Here is an 18,754-nt window from a genome sequence, read left to right as displayed (position 1 = left end):
ATTCGCTGTGCAGAGTTGTGTCCCATGGACATGCCAAAAACCTATGATTGTGGGTTCGAATCCCGGTTCACCCCGATTATGTTTCTAGGTTTGTCAGCACCATACCCGTGCTCGTGGGTTTCACCGAAGTGGTAAACGTCTGACCTGCATCACTTCTGGCTTTCCTCCCGCATTAAGCTGACGCCCGGCGATATTACTGGAATAATGTTAAAAGCGGCGTTAAACCCAACTCACTCACTCACTCCTCATAATGAAACGTATTGCGAAGTCAGCCTGAAGAAAAATAACATGTTAGTAGAAGATGAATACCATGTGATGATGGTATGTGAAAGCTACTCTCATTTAAGAATGCAATATATACATCCATATTCTACAGATTATCCAACAACCTCATGAAATCTACAGAGAAACTTTCTATAATTAACATTTGTTCATATATTTAGCTAAAACGTTTACAATGGGAATGAGAAAATACTTATTTAAGACAAGTACCCTTGTATGCGGGACATTTATTAATATTCATATTATTGATTGTGGGCCGATGGCCTTTATTACTAAATACATTTGTATGTCAGTCTTTATAATACTGACCAAGTTATGATTGTTTAAGGATTCAAGGAACTGGCTCAAGATCAAAACAACACACAGTAGAATATAGTGTACCTCAGTATTTGGCCTTATATTATTTTCAATATGGAGACATTATCAGAACACGTGGATTACAGCTCCTTGGATATGATGACAACCAGCTCTACATCAGTGTCAAAATATCAGATACATCCAACTATCAAAGCCAAATGGAATAATGTATTCTCGACAGTGGGATATGAATGGATAACAACTTCCTGAAACTCAACGACAACAAAACAGTGTACATGATCCCTGGAACCAGGCATCACCTCACCAACACCATGTCATCAGAGCAAGAAGCTCTAAGCATCTTAAGAGCAGCTAACATTCATCTGCTATGTAGGAAGTATCTGGACATAGAAGCCACTGCTATAGGGTCCTCTCATATGTATCATCAAGATTGGATTATTGTAATTCATCGCTAAGTTGTTCCTTCCTGTTCAATCAGCCATCTCATGAGTGTACAAAACAGAGTGGCAAGAATCTAAGACCAAATTACCAGATCACATTTCACCGGTTCTTAAGCAACCGCACTGCCTACAATATTCCACAAGCTTACAAACTAGTCCTCTCGTACAGTGCTGTTCCCAAGAGTGAGTCAGTCTACCTGGGGGACCTAACTGATCCTGACATACCATTGTAAAGCCTGTGGTCTGAAGACAAACACCACCTGGATGTCACAGTCGGGTGACAGGGCATTCTCAACCTCTGCTCCTGCATTATGGAATGAAGACATCTTTTTTGAATACGAGCACTACTGACAAAAATATATGATAGTGCCTTCTCGTCAGAGATAATCGGTGACAGCCTTGGTAGGTGGTGGTCTGGTATTGTTATCTCGCAGTTGAAACTTTTGCTGATATTTCTAGTGAATGGAACAAAGACAGGACGCAAAATTTCACTGGCAAGTCAAATGTCCATTCACAAATACCAAATCATCTCGCCTGTCGTACACACCATATAGCACTACCGCCCTCATACCGATAATGGTCAAGAATTGATGCTCTAACATACCACTCACTGCGACCTCACCAACAACGTTTTCTGCCATTATGGAATCGGAGGCAAAATCTTGATTCATCTGTAAACATGGTGTAACGCCATTGGCGCACAGCATGCATGTTGCTAATCCCACCCCAATAGTGGTCAGGATCACACCCTTCACAAGATGCCATGCCTTTAGGGGGATGCATAGAGCCTGATTTAACTGTAGATTAGCCTTCCTGGTATTGCATATAATTCTCAATTGATACCAGGAGCAGAAAGAATCCATTGCGTATTGCAAACAATATAATGAGACGATCTTGTCTCATCTTCGATCTTTCCATCGTTTCTTTTAGGCCTACCTCACTCGTGCCTTTTTATCTGTTCATTGAGATATTCACGGAGGCATTTGTAAGCGTGTGATTGTGAGTTCCCCTGTAGGCGCATACATTTTGGCTTATGTATGAACGTGCATCACGTGCTATTCATGCATGATGTGAAATGTTATTGCGATTAGAGCTTTCGTTCTGATGCAATGCCACAGTACAGTACAACTCAACAAAAGCTACGTTCAAATAATTAGCTATTATTTTTGTCGGTAGGACAACACTGGTTAGAGTTGAGGAGAGTGATGCCCGGTCTGTGCTATATTCCACAGGGGCGTACGGGTAGCCAAGTGGTTATATGGTTCGCCCGTCACGCCGCAGACCCGGGTCTCAATTCCCCACTTGGGTACAATGTGTGGAGCCCATTTCTGACGTCCCCCGCATTGATATTGCTGTAATATTGCGAAAAGCTGCGTACAATCATACTCACTATTTTCCCCAAAGGGCATATTGAAGTTTCCACATGAAAATAAAAACGCAAATACCAACTTCCTAATCATGATAAAAATGTGCGAAGTCCGTTGTGCAATTCAAACTATATCATGGGCATATGTTTATGAATCACTATCAAATAGTGATGACATCAGGTGGTAAAAAGATGGGCGCATGAGCGACCCCAAAACAACCATTATGCACCACTGTCGTACGTAAATACCAGAACAACTGTGAAAAGAATGTATGACTACGGTACATAACGATAGGCACAAACGGGGTCCATCTATCCGAACGTTTTAATATCGGTAGTATTCTGACTGATGACATATTCATAGGTAACGCTCTGTCAAAGTTCTTTTTCTCACAACCTAGACCGGGTGTTTCACTGCCTAGTCGGTATGACTACGCCTTCAGAAGCACAGCCACAATGTCACAATCTTTTGACAAACTGCTTATCCTGGGCCAGTTCCTCATATTAGCAATATATCGCTAAATAATTCTTTACAGTTCAAAATTTGTGATTAAACAGTCGAACCTCATTCCGTTGAAATCGTGGGGGCCTGGAAAAAGTTCGAGTTATCCATGGTTCGAGGCATTAGGGGAATTTAGGTTTAATTTGGACACTTAGGTATCCCAAATGAGTTCGAGACAACTAGGAATTCGACACATCCAAGTTCGACATAACAAGGTTCGACTGTATTAAAATTCTACTTTAAGAGAACATCCAAGGAAAGTAATCACTGTTAATGTCAGCCCTCAACGCAAATAGTTATCCGCTAATAATGATATGTTTCCTGCATATTAATCACATTTTTACAAAGTTTCAAGCTAACGATCGTGCTAGTTCTTGCTACATTGAATGCTTTCGTTTGGTTTTTAACCTGAGCTGCCAACAGCTAAATATGCATTTTGAAGTAACAATAACGATAACGTTAACTTCCGCTGCAACATGAACAAATAAGGTAGCATTATAGTTACATACCCAGTGTGTGGTTAGCCAACAGTCTGTTTAAAAGATAACCTAGGTGTGTAAATTTTAACGGACATTTAACCAACCGCTAAAGATATCCACGATTTCAGAAACAACATAAACGTTCGTTAAATTCAACGGAGATATAACTGACGTAACTGCTCGTTAAAAGTTGTAATTGTAATTGTTTTATTCACAAAAAGTGTTAGGCCGTAGGCCTATTACACAGAACTATTTACAGAGAGAGGGAGAAAAAAGAATTACCACTATTTTACATATATATCCATATCCATACACATTCATACACATACGCATGCATATATACAAATAAATATTTAGACTGTATGTAATGACCGAAGTCGAAAAGCTTTGTAAACGTAGACTGCTAGATTTCTTATGATTTTAAAGTTAGTGGATGACATAAGAGCATTAAATATATTTTTAGAAGGGGTTGTAAAATATTTAGGAGGAATGTATTCAGCTCTCAAATCACTATAAGCATTGCATATAAGCACAAAATGATATTCGTCCTCAATAAAATTCTGGTTGCAAATCAAACACAGTCTCTGTTCTCTAATTTCCTTAATATATCGACCGGTCTCAATTCGCAGCCGATGGGAGGAGCATCTCAACTGAGCAAGTGCAGCTCTGAATTTTGAAACATTTACTACCTTGATATAGCTTTCTAAGCCAAATGAAACTTTGTAAAGAGAGTAACTTTGGGATTAAGTGCTAGATGAAACAGCTGCATGCCAATCTTGCTCAGACGAGGCTTTTAAACGGTTTACAAATTCCGAAATAAAACTTCTACTATTATTACACCGTATAAAAGAATTGGAGATATTTTAGAATAATTTTTTTGAAAAACAAGTCATAAGGTTGAAGCATTTTAAGAGATTTAATGACACCAAATAGGACCATTTTAGCTTGTAAAGCAGCACTATTAACATGCAAAGACCAGGAGAGAGTTTTTGAAAGAATGGTACCGAGATATTTATAAGAACTTACACATTGAAGTTTTTGACCCTTGCAATACCACTTTTCATATTTTGATAAAATACCCCCATTTTTAAATACCACTACCTTAGTTTTATCTAAGTTGACTGTTAGATGATAGTTACTACAAAATTTTCCAGAGCTTTTATGCGTTTTTGAAGGCCATACACAGTATCAGCAATAAATGCAACATCATCAGCAAACAACAATAAAAAAATCTGTACAGTGTCAGGGTGTAGCTGTACACCTGGAGTGCATGTTGATTCTATATACAAAGATAAGTCGTTTATAAAAATAGAAAATAAAAATAGACTCATTTCCCAGCCTTGCCGAAGTCCTAGAGGGCAATCAAAACATTCTGTAAAACAATTTCTGATCTTTACACAGCTTTTAATACAGGAAAAGATGGATTCTAATGCATTTAACATTTTTTGGGACACACCTCTGGATTTAAGAGTGAGTGAGTTGTGTTTAACGCCGATTTTAACAGTATTCCAGTTATATCGCGGCGTGTCAGCTTAATGTGGGAGGAAAGCCCGAAGTGATGCAGGTCTCAGACGTTTATCACTTCCGTGAAACCCACGAGCACGTGTATGGTGCTGACAAACCTAGAAACATAATCAGGGCGAACCGGGATTCGAACCAACAATCATAGGTTTCTGGCGTGTCCACGGGACGCAACTCTGCACAGCGAATCGCGGCGCCTTAGACGGCTGGGCCACCCGTGCCCCCTCTGGATTTAAGAACTAGCCATAGTTGAGATCTATTTACAAAATCGAAAGCCTTTTTAAAGTCAACAAAAAGAACATATAATTTACCACGCTTCTTAGACAGATAATGCTGGATTACAGACTGCAGAATAAATATATTATCAATAGTACTATAACCTTTCCTAAAACCAGCTTGAGAGTCACAAATTTTATCATACGCATCAGAACACGCAACACGTAAGTCTTGAATTAAGTACAGATACATAAAGTTTACAAAAAGTGCTGAGCAAGGAGATACCACGGTAGTTATTGGGGTTTGAGTAATCGCCCTTCTTATGCAGAGGTATGATAACACCAGTACACCACGACTCGGGAAACGAACCATTTTCAAATAAAATGTTAAACAAGGTTGTTAGGTATGATACTATTAAATCACTTGATGCTTTGAAAAATTGAGAAATAAGAAAATCATTTCCTAGCGACTTACAGTTTTTTAATTGATTGATAGCTTGCAACACCTCGTCTTCAGTTATACGGCTGTCAAGGATAAAACATGTGACATCATCAAAAGGATAATCTACACCATCTTCTATAGTATCATGAGAGAAAACGGTATGCATATCTTGGAATAAGTTTTTTAAAATGCGAAAACCAGTCACTAATGGGGATAGACGATTCCCTTTCTTCAACACCAGTGTATTTTCTTAACATTTCTCAAAATGTTTTGCAGTTATTGATATTGGATGAAAGTCTGTCACGAATCAAATCATTAAAAGCTCTTTTCTTACACCTTACGATATCCATATATGTTTTACGCTGCAGTGAATAGGCTTGTAACGAAACATTATTCTTTTTCCTATTAAAAACATCTAGTAGTCGGAAGGCTTTTCTTCTGTGATAACCACATTCTTTATCAAACCACGGCCTGTCGCGTCCATGTCGCTGAACAATCATACGCTTTGTAAAATCTGCTGCCTTCAACAAAGCGTCCGTAAATTTACTAATTGCTGCATTTATGTCTGTTAATGCTAATGTAATACAATCATCAAACAAATGCTTAATTTCATCACATGAGACATTTTCTCTTAACCGATCACCAAAGTTATCACGCCAAGTATAGTTAATACAAGCTTTCGGCTTCACATTCTCACCCGACATAGCATTGTCAATTTCAGTATCACGTCACTGAAAGGTACAATTGATTGGTTAAAAGTTAACCAGTCTTGAACAACCCCGCCCCTGTGCTACTAGATAGCCCAAACGGTGCAAATTGAAGCTGTGTTTTGTGTACATTGTTAGAGAAATTGACCAGAGTTGAAGGTTTTATTCTGGAGACAAACAAGTACTTTCACGATCACTGGCTCTGTATCCAGCATAGTGCAAAACTCATTTCACTGTTGTAACAGAGATAATCAATCAATTGCAATAAATCATTGTAAAGATTGGGACCAGCAAAATATATTCTATCCGAATAGTTGACATCGGAAGTGATCTCTGAATTTGAAATATTTCCGTAAGCAGTAAACGTCATAGTAGCCTATTATATCACATTATGTCTCATTCTGATGAAGTTCAACAACTTAAAAGTTCAGCAACATAAAAACGACCTCTGTCCGTCACTTTTCGTTTCCAGATAAACTATTCAATGTATTTTCGTTATGAAACTTTGTATACGCATTACACATGGGCAGAACGTTTCCAAGGAAACAAGTTGGATCGTAGTTGAGTATATGATTCGTTTCTTGAGAATAACTCATTAGCCAAATCTTACACCCTACAACCCTCTGTGGACAGTGGTCAGACTTGGTGACTTAGCTGCTTGTGTGACATCGTACCCTAACAGCGTTGGACGTTACTCATACTATTAATCATTGGACTTATTTTCAAGCTGCTGGAATAAAGCTGGAATACTGCTGAGCGCTATATTAATTTACAAACAACCGTAATATCTAAATGGACGGGAGATATCGATAGCTATTTCTTCTGATTGTCTGTCCCTCTCATTGTGCAAGTTTGGTTGATTTGATGACAATGTTTTATCTGACAATTATTACCAAAGCAATCTGACTTCTTTATTTATACACGGCGACACACACAAATTATTTTCCAACAAAATATTTATCCGTTAATGACAAAACTTGAATAGTTTACATGTATCTCTTAATGTTGATTGTTACAATGAGTTGTCAACAAATATATGTTTTTTGTAGCATCATTTCCAGATACAAACATCAATTCGTCTTACTGTACATGGCAATGTGGTGACACGTTTGTCGAGATGTCCAGAGGTAATACACGTACATGTGTCAGTAAGGCAAACCCTGCTTACCTTTTATACAAGTCTGTAAAACCTTACTGTACATATTTGTCAAAGATATAGTCATGTTGATTATCCATCAGAAAAAAATGTCGTAGTGTGAGTATTATATATTTGAGTATTATAGTTTGTCCCACTGGGCTTGGGAATTTAGTGACACGTTTGTCTGCGGGTGAACCTTGTGTACGTACATGTATCAGCTGAGGCAAACCTGTGCTTACCTTTCATACATGTTTGTCCTTACTTTACAAATCGCTATCAGTGTTATTTATATGTCTGTCATATACCTATTTTCCAAGGATAATTAAATAAGTGTCATGTTAATTACCCACAAGTACAAATATCGTAGTGTGACTGGAACCTACCCAGTATGAGTTGAATCCACCACCCTGACACAGCCGCAGTTAGTATCAGCCACCTCACACCCGCCATGTTTGTGAACGAGGAAGTTTTAACATTAAAATGATTTGTGGACAAGAATGAAGGGACCTTTACAGTTATTACTATCATTTCACCATATCTCTTATACATGGTTAACAAAACCCTATACACTCATTTCGACAAGAGCACGTGGTCTATTTACATAGGCAGGGGTATATCTAATATCAATACACAGTATCCTCGGATGCTCAGGCGTAACACAAATCTCACTTCTCCTTACCAACAATGAAAAAGCGAATGTATGAAAAGGAAGTAAGACACTTATCAGTGTATGCTGTATTTTGCTGTAAGTTAGTTTTTGCATTTCTACCACACTCAAATGCTCTTCAAAATAACAATCACAACTGCTCCACCTAAATTCTCATTTTACACTACGTTTATACACCACACACAAAGTCTCACTACACATCATGATTCACGCCATGTTCAGTGGCAAGGAAGTACAATATTGACTCGAATCTATTTATAGGGGAAAATGAACAAAGTAAGAGGAAAACCCTTGCAAATTTTATTGATGCATAATAACAACAGAGGGTCGACAGAGGGTGCAACACTTGAGAAACGAGATAAAGTGAACATAGTTGATTTAATATTCCACTTAGCAAGGAAACAGTGGTGTTAGGACATACGCCGCACAACAAACATTAACACAGATTCTTCCGTTCTGACGCATTAACTTATAAACTAATGTCATCTGATTGAGAGGAAAGACCACATTATTATAAACATGTGATGCCCTAACGAAATTGCTATCCCTCACTGGTACGGAAGTAACGTGAGTGAGTGAATGAGTGAGTGAGGTGAGGTGCTGTGAGGTGCTGTGAGGTGAGGTGAGTGGGTGGGTGATTTATTGATTGAGGTGAGGTGAGGTGAGGTGAGGTGAGGTGAGTTGAGGTGAGGTAGGTGGGGTGAGTGAGTGGGTGGGTGATTTATTGATTTATTGATTGAGGTGAGGTGAGGTGAGGTGAGGTGAGGTGAGGTGAGGTGAGGTGAGGTGAGGCGAGGCGAAGCGAAGCGAAGCGAAGCTGAGCTGAGCTGAGCTGAGCTGAGCTGAGGGAGGAAGGGTGGTAGGGTGGGAGGGAGGGAGTGCGGGAGGTGGTGGGTCGGTGGGTTGGTGTGTCAGTGGGTGGACGGGCGGGTTGATTGATTGATTGATTGATTGGGTTGGGGTGGGGTGGGTTCGGTTGGGGTGGGAGGGGGTGGGGTGAGTGAGTGAGTGAGCTGGGGTGGGGTGGGGTGGGGTTGGGTGAGGTGGGGTGGGGTGGGGTGGGGTGGGGTGGAGTGGAGTGGAGTGGAGTGGAATGGAGTGGAGCGGAGGTGAGTGAGTGAGGGAGGGAGGGAGGGAGGGAGGGAGGGGCGGGTTGAATGAGTGAGTGAGTGAGTGAGTTTTAACGCCGCTGTGTAAGGTATTTTTGTCACAACACTGAGTGTCAAGATCAGCTTACTGTGGGAGAAATTATGTAACCCAGGCACACCGGTATGGTGCTGATAAACGCATTACATAATCCGGCGAAAGGGAATTCAAACCCACGATCATAGTTTTCTCGAGTGCCCAAGGGGCGCAACTATGCACTGCGACTGGCGGCGCATAATACAACTGGGCCACCCGTATGACCGGATGTGACAGAAACTCTAAGATAAATGTGTCTTTTACCCCTTACTGTCGTGGCTACATAGTCGACACTACGACTATATTGTGCATATTATGTACTGGAACGGTGTTGATAGTATTTCCCTCAACATATTCTGAAAGGGAATATTTGAAAAACCTAACAGGATATGAATTGTAAGGAAGAGCTTAGAGTACGACTGAGTGGCCTAAATGTGCTATGACAACACTTTATGCACTTGTGTGGCGTTTGATATAGTGACTCATCCCATTTGATGAGCGGATCCGTGTGTATGAACGAACGACATGCTCGTACACCTCGACAGCCTTGGAAAGAACACATGGGCTTCTTGTATTCGTACATTGCTTTTCACATATGGCTTTGGTTACATTTGGCTGTCCCAGACAATTGGTAATGCAAATGTTTTCATTAAGTACTTTCGCATGCGTGCCATTGACATGTTTCATCAGAAATGGCATTCAGATATTTATGAAAGTTCAAGATATGATACTTATTGCCAATTCAAGTCATTGCTAGAGCCAGAATCCTATTTATCAAATTTACGGTACAGGAATTCTCGTAACACCCTTATTCGTTTTAGACTTGGCCTGAATGATCTAAAAATTGACACAGGGAGATTTTCATCTATTGAGAAATCGATACGATAATGCCCATTTTGTGACTTTGTTGTCGAAGATGAATACCATTTCATGTTTATTTGCCCTATATACGAAAATCTAAGAAACAAGTACTTACCGCAGTGGTCTCTATCTCATTTTAATGCTAAACGATTGTCTTCATTACTTACTGTCTTGCAAGGATCTTATAACACAACATCAACTGGCTTTGTACATACATAATGCTTTTTTGTTACGAAGTGAATTGTTACCTTGACTTTGTATTTTATAAACAATGTTATGTAACTCCGTTGTATACGGGCCTGTGGCCTTTCATACAATAAAGAATTGAATTGAATTGAATGGATATACCAGATATTGAGTACACAAAGTCAACGATTCTGTGGAGAAGTGTTAGGATGTATCCATCTGTTATGGGCGCAGAACACACCTTGTTCATATCCAGGGCAACTTAACAGGTGTGAGTTATTGTGACGAGATCCTACGTCCTCACGTTCTCAGAGTGCAAGCGCTAGAGACACCATTATTCAACATGGCAATACTCTCAGAAAGCATAAGGCACTCGTGAAGAGCAACCTCCTCGTGGTGAGTGCTGGGTAACGCAAATCGCTCTTCCCCCGTGTGGAACCGGGGCAGAATATTTCCACAGCCCCCCATTGCTGGTCGTATGAGGCGACTAAAATGGGCAACCTGTTTGCCGTGGGTTGCGTCCCTGTGTCGGCGGAGGACGGGAGTCTGGTGGTTGAGGGCACTGGTTCCAGGAATAGCGTTCCTTTGCCCAATACACCACTTCGACCCTTACTTCGCCTAGACGGGTGGTAGGATGGGCCCGGTCCTATCAATCGGCTGGTCATGCCGAGCCCTGAGCACTTATTGTGTTTGTGATATATTGCCGATGTGACTGTATTGTACTTATATCACTTTTGATTGAACTTTCTACTTAAGGACTTGGCCAAAAAAAAATTGTGACAAATCTGGTATTTTGATTGTGGAAAATATAAATTGCCTAGAGTCGTATGCCCAGAAGGCGGTGGCTCATGGGCCAATCCGGTGGATTAATTGAATTGTCGTTAATCTACTTGAGTATACCATCCCAGTATCCTTGGTGCTGCCAGTTGGAAATCCACTGGCTTATAGCATTGTCCTTGTGATACTCCATGGTGGGTGGGGAGCTGGGATGGTGAACCATATACAACTTCACCATGGCTCAAAACAAAAAAACAAAACGTTCTTTAGATGATTCCTCTGATGAGGAACATGCCATTCCAAAGAATCTTTCTAATAGTTGGTCTCGATTTTTAGTCGTTTCCGCTGCTGATGGTTCACCATTGAAACTAAATCCTTTTGCCATTTCCAAAGCACTTTATGGCATTGCTGGTGATGTCAAAGATGTTAAAAAACTTCGGTCTGGATTACTGCTTGTTGAATGCAAGACTCAAAAGCAGTCTACAACATTACAAGCTGCTAATCTTTTGGTTTCTACTGCTGTACTCATTTCCCCACATAAAAGTCTTAATTCCAGCAAAGGGATTGTCAGAGATAGGGACCGTTGTCTCTATGATATGACTGAAAATGAAATTGCTGATGAATTACAAGATCAAGGTGTGACACATGTGAAATCCAACACTTATCTGATGACATTTTCAAAATCAGCTCCTCCAAAACATATAAAAGCAGGTTATTTTCACATCGAAGTGGACAGGTACATCCCAAATCCACTTCGTTGTTACAAGTGCCAGCAGTTTGGACACGGTGCACAATCTTGTAACAACCGCAAGATATGTCACCAATGTGGAGAACATGATCACGAAAGTGAGGTGAGGTGTACCAAAACACCTAAATGTGCAAACTGTTCAGGAGACCACGTGGCTTCTTCGAAGTCCTGTCCCAAATTTAAAATCCAGCATCAGATTGTGAAATTAAAACATGAAAGGAATATCACCTTCCTGGAAGCTAAACGGCTAATCATGGCTACTGTCTCTACACCTGCAGCTGTATCCTACTCAGCTGCTGTGTCTCGCACACATCCCAAATCCATGGCATCCGTTCAGTGCCAAACAGACATCACCTGGGTTTCCACAGCACACTACTCCTTGATTCAATCCAGTTCTTCTACTCAAACTGATACTTCATCACCATCAGCAACTGTGTCAACACCGTTAATGGTAGCAGCGCCGGAACTTGCTCCGGCTCCAAATCCATCCCCTGTTGTTAAAAATGCCATAAAAAAGGTTGATTATTCCAAAACTTCAGATCGTGTCTCAAAGGGTCATCGGGACCCGATTCAGATATACAATCGTTTTCAGACTCTGGAGGACATGGATGTCTCTCCTCATCTCCAAGGGCGCAACAGAAGTAAGTCGCCACGAAGTGGGAGAAATAGATCTCCCGTTCACCCACCAGTAACATGACCATTTACCATCCACTAGTACAGTGGAATTGCAGAGGTCTCAGGACCAATTTTAACGAGTTACACCTTTTAATACAAGATTTTGCGCCATCAGCAATCTGTCTCCAAGAGACGTATCTCAAAGAAACCGACACCTTTGATTTGCGCAGGTACAGTTCCTATAATTCATTTTCTCCACCAGGTGTTAAAGCTACTGGAGGATCTACTGTTCTGGTGAAGCAGGGAGTGATCCACAGCCCTGTTTCACTTCGTACTAATCTTCAAGCTGTTGCAGTGCGACTGACTTTACACATAACCTTTACTTTGTGTTCTCTGTATATCTCTCCTTCCTCTGTGCTTCAGAGATCAGAGCTTCAATCCTTATATGATCAGCTCCCTAAGCCTTGCATTATCATGGGTGATTTAAACGGACATAACCCTCTGTGGGGAAGTGTTAACGTTAATCCTAAGGGGAAAGTACTTGAAGATTTTATTTCTGACAATAATTTATGCATTTACAATGATGGATCAAATACTTATTTACATCCTGCTACTGGAACCTATTCCGCTTTAGATCTGTCACTAACAGATTCAAATCTTTTGAACGAATTTACGTGGTCGGTCCACGATGACTTGTGTGGCAGCGACCATTTTCCTTCCATCCTAACAGCAAATAATCCATCTGACGTTCCACCCACATCAAGGTGGAACTTTACCAAAGCCAACTGGCCTTCCTTTCAGGAACTCTGTACTGACAGGTTGAAGCCTGATGTGTTCAGGAATATCACTGATCCTATTCAGCTGTTTTCTGATATTTTAAACGAAATTGCCAACATAACCATTCCAAAGTCCTCTGTAAATCCACACATTCGAAAACCATGGTTTGATAAAGAATGCAAACAGGCTAGGAAGTGCAGGAAAAAAGCGGAGAAATATTTCCGCAGACATCCAACTGTACATAATCTAGATCATGTTAAAATAACAAATGCCAAGGCACGCCGTACATTCAAACAGAATAAGCGTAGGTCTTGGAGAAATTATGTCTCTAAAATTAATTCTCGCACGCCGATATCCAAGGTTTGGAACATGATTGCTAAAATTAAAGGTAAAGGCTCAAAATCGACTGTCCACCATCTCAAGGAAGGTGACCATTTATTAACTGATAAAGTGGACATTGCTAATAAATTGGGTGAGACGCTGGCCAAACACTCTTCATTGACGAATTACGATCCCAAGTTTCAAACATATCAGAAACAGCAGGAAATGAAGAGGGTTGATTTTACTTCTCAAAATGGAGAAGATTATAATGAGGTATTTTCGCTACACGAGCTAAATACTGCACTTGGTCAAGCGCACGACACTGCAACGGGAGATGATAATATTCATTATCAGCTCCTAAAGCATTTACCTAATTCATGTTTAGAGACGCTTCTTGATATATTTGATCAGATATGGACGTCAGGAAATTTTCCTCCTTCATGGCGTAATGCTATAGTTGTCCCCATACCTAAACCTGGTAGGGACCATAGTGATGCTTCTAATTATAGACCAATATCACTAACTAGCTGTGTGTGCAAAACCATAGAGCGAATGGTAAACAATCGACTGGTGTGGTACTTGGAAACTAACAATCTTATAAGTAACATACAATGTGGTTTCCGTCAGAATAGAAGTACCATTGATCATCTGGTACGTTTAGAATCCTTTGTCAAAAATGCAATTGTCAATAATCAGCATGCAGTATCAATCTTTTTTGATTTAGAAAAAGCGTATGATACCACTTGGAAGCATGGTATTTTAAAAGATCTACATAATCTGGGGTTAAGAGGCCGTTTGCCTCAATTTATATCCCAATTTTTAACAGACCGACAATTTCAGGTTCGTGTGGGTTCCACCCTGTCTGACCATTATGATCAGGATCAGGGTGTCCCACAAGGCAGTATTTTGTCTGTAACTCTGTTTAGCATAAAGATTGATAGTCTGTCAAAGGTTTTAAATGATTCCATTGATGGTTCACTTTTTGTGGACGATTTTAATATTTCATGTCGTGGTAAAAATATGCGTACCATCGAGAGACAGTTACAGCTATGTCTCAACAAAATCGAAAAATGGTGTCTTGAAAATGGTTTTAGGTTTTCAAAAGCTAAGACCAATTGTATTCATTTTTGTAGAAAATACAAGCACCACAAAGATCCAGAACTATTTTTACATGGCACACCTATCAAGGTTGTAGAAGAGGCCAAGTTCCTGGGTCTCATTTTCGATCACCATTTAACTTTTAAGCCGCATATTAACTATCTTAAAACTAAATGCCTGAAGGCTCTAGATTTGTTGAAAGTTGTTGCCAACACGAAGTGGGGAGGTGATCAGTCAACTCTCCTACACTTGTATCGGTCTCTAATCCGCTCTAAATTAGATTATGGCTCCATCGTTTATGGTGGAGCCTGTAAGAGCAATTTACAAAAATTAGATTCTATTCACCATCAGGGCCTAAGACTATGTCTTGGCGCCTTTCGAACGTCTCCTGTGGAAAGCTTATATGTAGAAGCTGATGAACCATCGTTAAAGCAGCGCCGTATCAAATTATCGCTTCAATATATTGCAAAATTACGTTCTAACCCGTTAAACCCTGCATATAACTGTATATTTCAACCCCATTACGACGACCTTTTTCATAGTAAGCCTAAGCTGGTCCCACCACTAGGCATTCGGATTAAACCCCACATTACAGCTGCACATATTGATTTAGATAATATTTCTCCTTTCAGGCTTCTGTCTTCCCCTCCTTGGCAACTTATCAGACCGGAGGTGGACTTGACTCTCACACAATTTAAAAAACAAGACACAAATCAATTAGTATATCAGCAAGAATATTTACAAGTTAGAGCTAAATACGAATCCCACCGTTCTATTTTTACAGATGGATCCAAGGACGGCAGCACAGTCTCCAGTGCTGCTGTCATTGGATCCAAAACCGTCTCATCTCGCTTACCAGACCATAGCTCCATTTTCACTGCTGAAGCCAAGGCAATATTAACTGCTTTGGAATATATCCAAAAACAGTACAGTTGTAAACGGTTCATCATCTTTTCAGATTCATTATCGTGTCTACAGGCAATCAAATCTAGCTCTTCGCATAATCCATTCATTTTAGATATTTTAGAATTGTATAATGACCTTGCTACTGGCCAATACGACATCGTCTTTTGCTGGTTGCCCAGTCATGTTGGAATCACGGGTAACACTATGGCTGATGCTGCAGCAAAGGCAGCTCTCAACAAATCTGTGACACCACTTCTACTACCATATAGTGACTATAAACCTGTTATTAGATCCTATATCAAAGACCTAATGCAGAAGAAGTGGGACACTCAAGTGGGTATAAATAAATTACATGCAATCAAAGCAACTATCGGTTATACCTACTTGGGTTGTCAGTCCAGATTTGAAGAGGTCATTTTAAGACGTTGTCGTATTGGCCATTCTCGTTATACTCATGAACATTTACTAAAAGGTGAGGATCCTCCATTCTGCATCCCTTGTGATGAAAGAATCACAGTCAAGCATGTCCTGCTTGACTGTATTGATTTTTCCATCACAAGGGATAATTATTTCCAGGTTTCATCTATGAAGGATCTTTTTAATATAGGTACTCATTTAATTATTGATTTTTTAAAAGAAATAGACTTGATTGATAAATTTTGATATGTATTGTTGTAAAAAGTATATTTTTAATTTGGAAGAATGAATTAATAACTGAGATTGTTAGTGGCTGTACCTTCAAAGGGGGTTGAAGTAACGTAAAATAATTGTCCCCCTGAGAGGGTACATAAGTCCTATTTCATTCAAAGTATTTCTCATTTTTCTTGGTTTTAATCGCAGAATACTTGTTTGTTTTTAAATGCTTTGGCTTAAACTTACTACTAATCACCAGTGACCAGAGGGATGGTGTAAATCCTGCAGGGGTACCATGCAGGAAGCAGATGCACCGTAAGTCCCCATGGTCCCTTGTGTGGTGGCCTAACTTTGGTTGCTGGTGATCTCTAGCCAACTCTTATATTGTATTGTATTGATTAGTCCAAATTTTATAGTTACTTACTAGTTTTATATTTATAGCTGTGATATTCTAGTTATTTTACTGTCCTTTGCCGACAGATTTTATAGGTTATAGTTATGTATTATTACTGTACAACTTGATTTAGTCACGATATGGCTGAAATATTGCCGATGTGACTATAAATCTTAACTCACTCACTCACTCAGAAAGCATAAAGTATTGTTTTTCGTGTTTTTATCATCGTTCGGAGATAACAGTCACACATTTGTTATAAAATCGCTTCTCTACGCTACTCGATTTCATACATGTTGTGACTGTTAAGGTATTGTCATCAATGACGCAATGTAACGTCATTTCACTACACCTGACCAAGCAGCATTGACAATTGTTTAATTGCACATGTAAAAATATCGGAAATATATTACACTCGTTATTACCCTAATGTGTCATATACATTATCATAATCAGTCGAACAAGCTAGCATTCAAATCGAACACACCTCTGCATGGTTTGACTGCCCTGTTTTATACACGGTTGTGTATACAAGCCATCTTTTATGAAGTACCGTTTGGATCAAGAGCTGCATTACACCAGGCAAGACTGCGTCAGGCAGTAGAACTTCAGTAATGCTGATGCAACATACGTCTATGATCATTGGTTTGAATGGTGATAATATGTGCTATGTACATTTTATGTAGCTATCTAAATGCCTAAAAGGTGTGTACCTATCTGAAACGTTTACACTGAAACGTGAACAAAGCCACACCTTGCTTGCGCGACAATGAATGTCCAGTGTTATTGACACTAAATATGCCCCTTTGAGATATTTAGGTAATATTTCTTCTCATGTGCTATTTCATATCGCAGTGGAGGAGTAGTTCATAATATTTACATGATGGTGTTTCTAATATGCTCGGGACTGTTCATACTTATATTTCAATACAGTAATTGCAAGGCCAAAACACCAAGTTACCAAAGGAGGGGATATCGTGATCAGGTATCGTAACTTCAGGCGCCTCTATCGAAAATCGAAAAGGTCCAACAAAAAGAATACCCTAAGGGAAATTGAGAGGTCAGCTGAACTTGATATAAATTCTTTTTATAAAACTGTTAGAAAACAACGAGGGAGGGTGGCCGAGATACCTATACTTAACTATAAGGATGAATGTGGTTCTACACCCTCAGCTATTTGCAGATTATGGGGTAAATATTTTTCAGATTTAGCCAAACCCTACCATTCCGAAGGATTTGATGATGTATTTAAAGAAGATATAACTAGTAAGGTACAGATATTTAAACAAGTACGAGAGAGGCCTGATGAGGAATTGGAAAAAGAATTTACATGTCAAGAGATAAGAGAGGCCGACAAATCCCTCAGCAGGAATAAATCCCCAGGTCCGGATAAGATTACAAATGAACATATTATCTATGCAGGAGAACATCTTATTTATTCCTTACGTATACTTTTTAATCATATGATGAAACTACAATATGTACCTTATGATTATAGACTTGGTATGGTCATACCAATATATAAGGGGAAGAATGAAAAATCTGACCCTCGAAATTATAGAGGTATTACTCTCACATCATGTCTCTGTAAACTCTTTGAAAAAATACTGCTCAAACGTATAGAAGACAAACTATGTAGACTTAACCCAGACTTTCCTGATATGCTACAGTTTGGTTTTAGAAAAGAACATGGAGCTATTATGTCAGTATTTACTTTGATCGAAGGCATTCAGTATTACATACAAAGGGACTCTGCAGTCTATGCAGCTTTCTTAGATAATGAAAAAGCATTCGATAGGATATGGCACGATGGATTATTTTACAAACTACATAAACTGGGCATTAGAGGTAATACATGGAAATTACTACATCATTGTTATACAAATATTTATGCTTATATTTCCTACCAAGGTGAACAATCAGACAGATATATGGTTCAACAAGGTGTTGGCCAAAGCAGAGTAATCTCTGCTTGGTTTTTTCTTGTTTTTATAAATGACCTCATTACAGCCCTTAGACAAGCACAATGTGGCATCCGTGCATATGGTATGGATATTCCTGCAGTCTTGCTTGCCGACGATACTACACTTATTAGCGCATCACCGAGAGGCTTACAAACATCCCTTGATATTGTACATACATATGCCTCAAGGTGGCGCCTAACATATAATCCATCAAA

The 18,754-nt window shown here is 39.6% G+C and overlaps 1 protein-coding gene across 1 annotated transcript in view; it reads right to left on the bottom strand.

Annotated features, from left to right (window-relative positions):
- Window positions 1-7,875, bottom strand: part of LOC124125214 — a 49,867-nt gene extending 41,992 nt beyond the window's left edge. The window contains exon 1 of the mRNA XM_048388228.1: window positions 7,794-7,875. Within this exon, the coding sequence (XP_048244185.1) occupies window positions 7,794-7,860 (67 nt within the window). The 5' untranslated portion in view covers window positions 7,861-7,875. The remainder of the gene's footprint in view (window positions 1-7,793) is intronic.
- Window positions 7,876-18,754: the final 10,879 nt, after the last annotated feature.

The sequence above is a fragment of the Haliotis rufescens genome, unplaced genomic scaffold (genome assembly GCF_023055435.1).
Source record: "Haliotis rufescens isolate VD_foot unplaced genomic scaffold, xgHalRufe1.0.p SCAF_7, whole genome shotgun sequence".
In the NCBI taxonomy this organism is placed as follows: Eukaryota; Metazoa; Mollusca; class Gastropoda; order Lepetellida; family Haliotidae; genus Haliotis; species Haliotis rufescens.
This window is presented reverse-complemented; position numbering and strand designations above follow the sequence as displayed.